Source organism: Paramisgurnus dabryanus, chromosome 6, assembly GCF_030506205.2.
Source record: "Paramisgurnus dabryanus chromosome 6, PD_genome_1.1, whole genome shotgun sequence".
NCBI lineage: Eukaryota > Metazoa > Chordata > Actinopteri > Cypriniformes > Cobitidae > Paramisgurnus > Paramisgurnus dabryanus.
Genome location: NC_133342.1, coordinates 24469547 through 24475546, shown reverse-complemented (window position 1 = coordinate 24475546; position 6000 = coordinate 24469547). Strand labels below are relative to the sequence as shown.

General features: G+C 46.3%; 1 protein-coding gene across 2 annotated transcripts in view; it reads left to right on the top strand.

Annotated features, from left to right (window-relative positions):
* The first annotated feature begins 650 nt into the window (after positions 1-650).
* col15a1b (collagen, type XV, alpha 1b) overlaps positions 651-6000 on the top strand; it is a 54343-nt gene continuing 48993 nt past the window's right edge. The window contains exons 1-2 of one of the 2 annotated variants that reach the window (XM_065276261.2): positions 651-808; positions 900-970. In XM_065276261.2, coding sequence (XP_065132333.1) covers positions 798-808; positions 900-970 — 82 coding nt within the window. In that variant the 5' untranslated portion in view covers positions 651-797. The remainder of the gene's footprint in view (positions 809-899; positions 971-6000) is intronic. The other variant, XM_065276260.1, reaches the window with a different exon arrangement.

Sequence of the window (6000 nt, the reverse complement as noted above, 5' to 3'; positions counted from 1 at the left end):
TCAGGACCAAAGAACTGAGATGTTTTGTCAGACATGGGATCTGTGCTCCTGATTCGTTGCATTGTTTCAGGTAGAGGTGATGCCTTGAGGCAACTTGGCAAACCAGTGGGAGACAGCAGGGGTTTAAGCTTTCGGGTGAACATCTAAAAAGGCTTTGGCTTCCCAGGTGGTCCTTCGTGGATGTTATTGTCAGTCTCTTGTGAAAAAGAGTTTGCCAAGTTATGAGACATGGTTAACAAAAAGGAGTAGATGGGCAATTAAAGTTAGAAATGTTGTGCTGATGGAAATGTTAATACAAATAAGTTGAAGAGGCAATAGCTGTCGTAATATCGTGACGGTGTGGGCCTCAAAATGAATGCTTTTTAGTTTTTACCATAGTGCAAAATGAATATAGGGATATAATGGACCTGATCATTTACCTTTTAACGCAGCTTCAGTAAATAACGGTGCACTATAAAGAAAAGACTTGGACTGATACATGTTTTAATTCACAGCCAAGAGTGATACCCAGAAAAACATATTTGTTGAAAGATTGAACAGTCAAGCTGTTTATGGGGTCACTGCACTAAAACGGATTTGAAAGAGTGGAGAGCGTCGCTTCTCAGAGATTTTTGGGGTCGGGTTTCAGAAGTGCTGTATAGTGCTGAGACTGAGGCAGTCTTTGTTCTGTGTGCTACTCCAGGCAGTCTAAGTGAGAGTCTTGGAGAGTCAAGGAGGAAAGCACGTGTGACAGACACTGTTAATATGCACATTTTGCACTAAAATACTTTTTGGGGGGATTTTGGATTTTAATAAAAATGAAACCACGGTAAGTAGATTGAGTGAATGACTAATTTAATTCAAACTACAATAGATATATTGTATTGTATTTGCAATTAACATTGTCTGTGTTCATTTAGCCTCATGTTTTGGCTGATTGGTGCGCATCTTGCCTTATGGTGTCTCTCATCAGCTCTTCATGTGATGGAGGGTAAGTGCATGACTTTATATTTACATTTAACTTTTGATGTAACAGCATTATAATTTGAGCCACTGGACTGCATGGAAAGAATTTGCATTTTATATGCATGAATGGAGATTTTTTTATTGTAGATAAACTATAAAATCTGACACCTGTAGGCCTTTAGGTGATGTAAAGGAAAGATTGAAGATGATACTGTAGATGTTGTGTCTAAGATGAAGTTGATGTTTACCAAAAGTCATACATTCTTGACATGGTTTTAAGTGGAATGATTTTTACAGTTGTATAATATGTAGTCCAACAATTGATTGCATTATATGCAGACACACTTAAAGGTGTGTATATGTGGAAGAGAAATGCTACATCAGTTTTAAGAGCCTCTTGGTAAATCTTTATGTTTCTTAAAATGACTTGCAGATGAATAGGTTCATTCAGCTTAGAGATGCTCATGTGCTTTTAAATCCAGATGTTTGTCTATTTTGGGAAATTGTGCAATATTGTGAAATTTTAGTATACAGCAAAAATATGTTTTTGTTTGTTTTGATTCACATCGATACATTTCTGCTTGAGAAGATGTTCATACAATGAATCTGTAAGATGTCATAGAGATGCTCTGAGACTTTTTACATAAAGAATGATAACTATAACAAAGATAACTATAACAGTAACAATATTGGTGTCCATACCGCCAGAAGATTAATGCTATATATGTTTAATTTGTGCTGCAGTTTCACATTTTAAATGTGCAAGATCTTTAAATTGGAATTTAGATTTGTCATTGGCTGTCAAAACATCAACTAAAAACATGAAGTTATCCTAGCCATACCCTGCAAGCAATAGACATCATTTCACCGTCTAGGTTAACTATAGCACGTAATTCTATTTAAAATTGCATTTAAAATTATTATTTTCCAATGAAGGTTGGATTTTTGTAGATTTTTTTAATAAAAGATCAAAAGTATTAACGATGCAAATTTATTTTCACACCATTCTTTGGTCATATTTACAAAGGTTATGAAGAGTTTTAAGCATGACTGTATATATCTCGGCACGTTTACCTAAAATAAATTTGAATCAGGATACACGTCATTTTTATATTTTGGCAAAATTATCGACACCTGAGAGATGTATGTCAACAGTGATCACAAGTTGTTTGATTTGGTTAAATTTATTTATCTATCTATTTTATTTCATTTATTTTTGGGTTATGGTTAGATGTCTATTCATTTTTACTTACAGCCCAAATTTTGCCTAGACGTCTGGGTTGTGTTTTGATGGCTGTTAGACGTCTTTAAAATGCAAAATTGCTTGTTGGGCATAGCTTACACTCTAAAACCAAACAGTGCTAAATAGCACTAAAAGTGGTTCTTGGCTTGCAATCATAGAGGAACCATTTTTAGTGCTATTTAGCACCTATGAAGCACCTATGAAGAACCATACGGGGGTCATATAGCACCACTGTAGCACCACATATTGTTCTACATAGCACTATATGGTATTCACCGTGCTACACAGGTACTTCAATGGTGCTACATCGCACTTAAAATGGTTCCTCTATGATTACGAACTTTTTGTGCTATTTAGCACCGTTTGTTTTTAGAGTGAACACTTATGGTGTATAGTGGACTACGCCATTTTTGTTGACTTTCAAACAATTTCTCAACATTTTAAAACGTTATCTTTATTATTATCATTATTGTTCTTTGTGTGAGCTGGCCTTTAAATTTCAAAGGATTTAAATTATCCTCATGTTAGTTCAAAGACATTTTGTGCAGTACCTGTGTTCTGTGAGCCATTCATCCATGAGATCCTTATTATAGACAACAGAAACATCTGTGTGTATCTGGTTGCCATCAGGTTTGAGTGGGTTGTCTGTGTTGACTCTGGATTAGGTGACATGCAGTAAACCATGTGTTGTCTGAGAAGTCAAGTGGAGTCAACAGATGAAGTGGTTTAAGGTGGCCTCTCTCTTATTGCTATGTTAATTGTATATGCTTCCAGCATGGTCCAAATTGCACCATCATTTCTTCATATTTCAACACAGTGCTGCGCTCAGATATCTGGAGTGGGTAAATTAAAAGATAAACTTTCAGAATCAAGTAAATCCTTTATATACTCTCCATGCAGCTTAGTTAATAGGCCCACTGTCTTCAAAGAACAATCATCCAAACAGCATGACATCCACATAACTTGATCTGCTCTCCACTGACCTGAAAAACCACATCAGTTTGAATTTGTATCACTTACTTCTGATTTCTTCAGTAAGTCAAATAATGGTTCCAAAAAATTGGTTCCCTTTCAGTCGGTCACTACGACGTCACGTCGTGACCGACGAATTGGGAACTCGCTTAGAGAGACCAATCTGCTTCGAATACTACTAAAACGCCAATGAACTTGGCATTGAGATATTTGCATAATGCTGGCGCCGCCCCGCCAGGTGCGTATATAAGCAGCAGGTGCAAATAAGGAAATTAGCTTTTTATCGCTTCGAAAGCCGGCAGTATCTGCTACTGAGAAGCTACTTTACTCTGGTGGGATTCGATTGCTGAAGTTGGTTGGACTAGCAGTACCACAGCGGACGCTTCGCTTAATTCCACGACTCTACACCTGTTTGTTGTTTTGAGTTTAGTGTGTGCGTTGCCTTTCCCTGTGCGCATCATCAACTGAGCATCTGAGTGAATTTCCCTAAAAGAGTGATACGAGAGAGCTTTGTGCCTTGTTAAAGGCAGCCACTCTCTCGTATATCCGGACATCAGCGTCCTTTTCAGGATGGCTTTTCGTCCGTGCGATCTTGGGTGCGGCAAGTACATGGGTCCGAAGGACGGTCACGAGCGTTGTCTTTCGTGTTTGGGCATCGAGCACGCAGAGGCAGCGTTCGCTGGGGGTAAGTGTTCTCACTGCGAGAACATGTCCCTTGTGGATTTGCGCAGACGGTTGTCTTTCCTCCGGGAAAAACGCAACCCTCGTCATGCGAGTGCTGAACGCCGCCACGGTGCGGCTGTGAAGCTCTCTAAGGACGACCTGCGCATCACTGTGCTGAGCCGAGCGGGGGATTCGTCCTCAGGCTCTCAGCCTCCTCATCCACAGCCGGTTGATGTGCCGATGGAGACTTCAGCGTCGTGTTCTACGATGTCTCTAGAATCCATCGCGCCGCCCTCCGGGTCCACCGACGCCGCAGCATCCGAGGGTGGGCCTCCTCCCCCTGACGTGGACCCCGACGCCCTTCCTCCCTCTGGTCGGGTTGGGACGCCGGAGTTCGATCCAGAGATGGTGGCCGTGCTCGCTCGAGCGGCGGAGACCGTAGGGTTAGAGTGGGTTCCCCCCCCTCAGCCCGAACCGTCCCGCCTGGATGATTGGTTCTTTGGAGCTGCCCGGGTTTCACAACCCTCTCCACCGGTGCCTTTCTTCCCCGAGGTGCACGAGGAGCTGACTAGAACCTGGAAGTCGCCGTTTTCCATGAGATTACGGCCGTTTCAGCCCTCCCCCCTCACCTCCCTCACCAGCGGAGCCGCTAAGGGTTACACGGGGATCCCTCCCGTGGAGCGTGCTGTCGCGATGCAACTGTGTCCGGCTCACGCTCCCTCTTGGAAGGACCGCCCAACCCTCCCCTCTCGTGCCTGCAGACAGTCCTCCGGTTTAACGGGCGCTGCCCACCAGGCATGTGGAGAGGCGGCTTCAGCCCTGCACGCAATGGCGTTGCTGCAGGTTCATCAAGCGAAGGCCTTGAGGGATCTGCACGAGGGAGGACACGACTCGCCTGTCCTTTCGGAGCTCCGGGCTGCCACTGATCTGGCTCTTCGCGCTACGAAGGTGACAGCGCAGGCGATTGGTCGTGCCATGTCCACGATGGTGGTCCAGGAACGCCACTTATGGCTATGTCTGGCGGACATGTCGGATGCGGAGAAGAACAAGTTCTTAGACGCTCCCGTGTCCCAGGCTGGTCTCTTCGGTGAGTCGGTGGAGTCTTTTGCCCAGCAGTTCTCCGCCGCCCAGAAGCAGACGGAGGCGATCGCTCAGATCATGCCCCGGCGCAAGCGACCTGCATCTCGCCCTCCAGCGCCGGCGGCCCCGTCTGCTCCTCGCCGAGGGCGCCCTGCTGCGGCTGCCTCCACCCCCCCCACTAGAACATCTTCCAGGCCACGGAGGGGGAACAGCCGTCGGCAGCCCGCCCCGCCCGCCCCACCCGCTTCCCGTGGTAAACGGAAATCGAAGCGGCCCTGAGACGGGCGACCTGGAATTGGATGGGATCACTCTTCGGGAGACGGTGACGGCATCGCTCCCTCCACCGGTAGAGGGCCGGATGGAGAATCCTTGGTTTCGTTTTGTTTCTGTTCCGCCGGCTTCTCAGCCGGCACCCACAAAACCACAAAAAGAGTGCATTCCTATTCCTTCTCCAGGTCTTCAGAGGATCGAGAGAGATGTGAGCGGGCATTCACATGCTCTTCCTCCCTCTCCTCTATCGCCAGCGGGTGTTCTGAGGAGTTCCAGCTCTCCGCTGAGGAGACGGGACCACCAGCACCCTCTTCGGAGTCTGTGCTCTCCGCTGAGGAGACCAGACGACCGTCACCCTCAGCGGGCTCAGGTCAGTGTCACACACACACATACTGTAGATACTTATGCTGTCCCAGCAGACGTACCGGCAGTACCACCTGTCCCGCTCCGCCGCCCCCCCGCGGGTACCCCGGTAGTGCCGTTAATTCCCCTCGTACGGTCCCTGGGGGCTTGGCTTCAGCTTCCCAGCCCATCTCGTTGGGTTTTACGCACTGTCCGCCTCGGTTACGAAATACAATTCAACCGGCACACACCCAAATTCTCGGGCATTCGTTTCACCACGGTGAAAGCGTCCGATGCACATGTACTGCGTGCAGAGGTCGAAGTCCTGCTGGCGAAGGACGCGATCGAGCCGGTCCCTCCAACCGAGATGAGATCGGGCTTCTACAGCCCGTATTTTATAGTACCCAAAAAGGGCGGGGGGTTACGACCGATCTTGGATTTGCGCGTTCTGAACAAATCTCTGCAGAGGAGGTCTTTCAGGATGA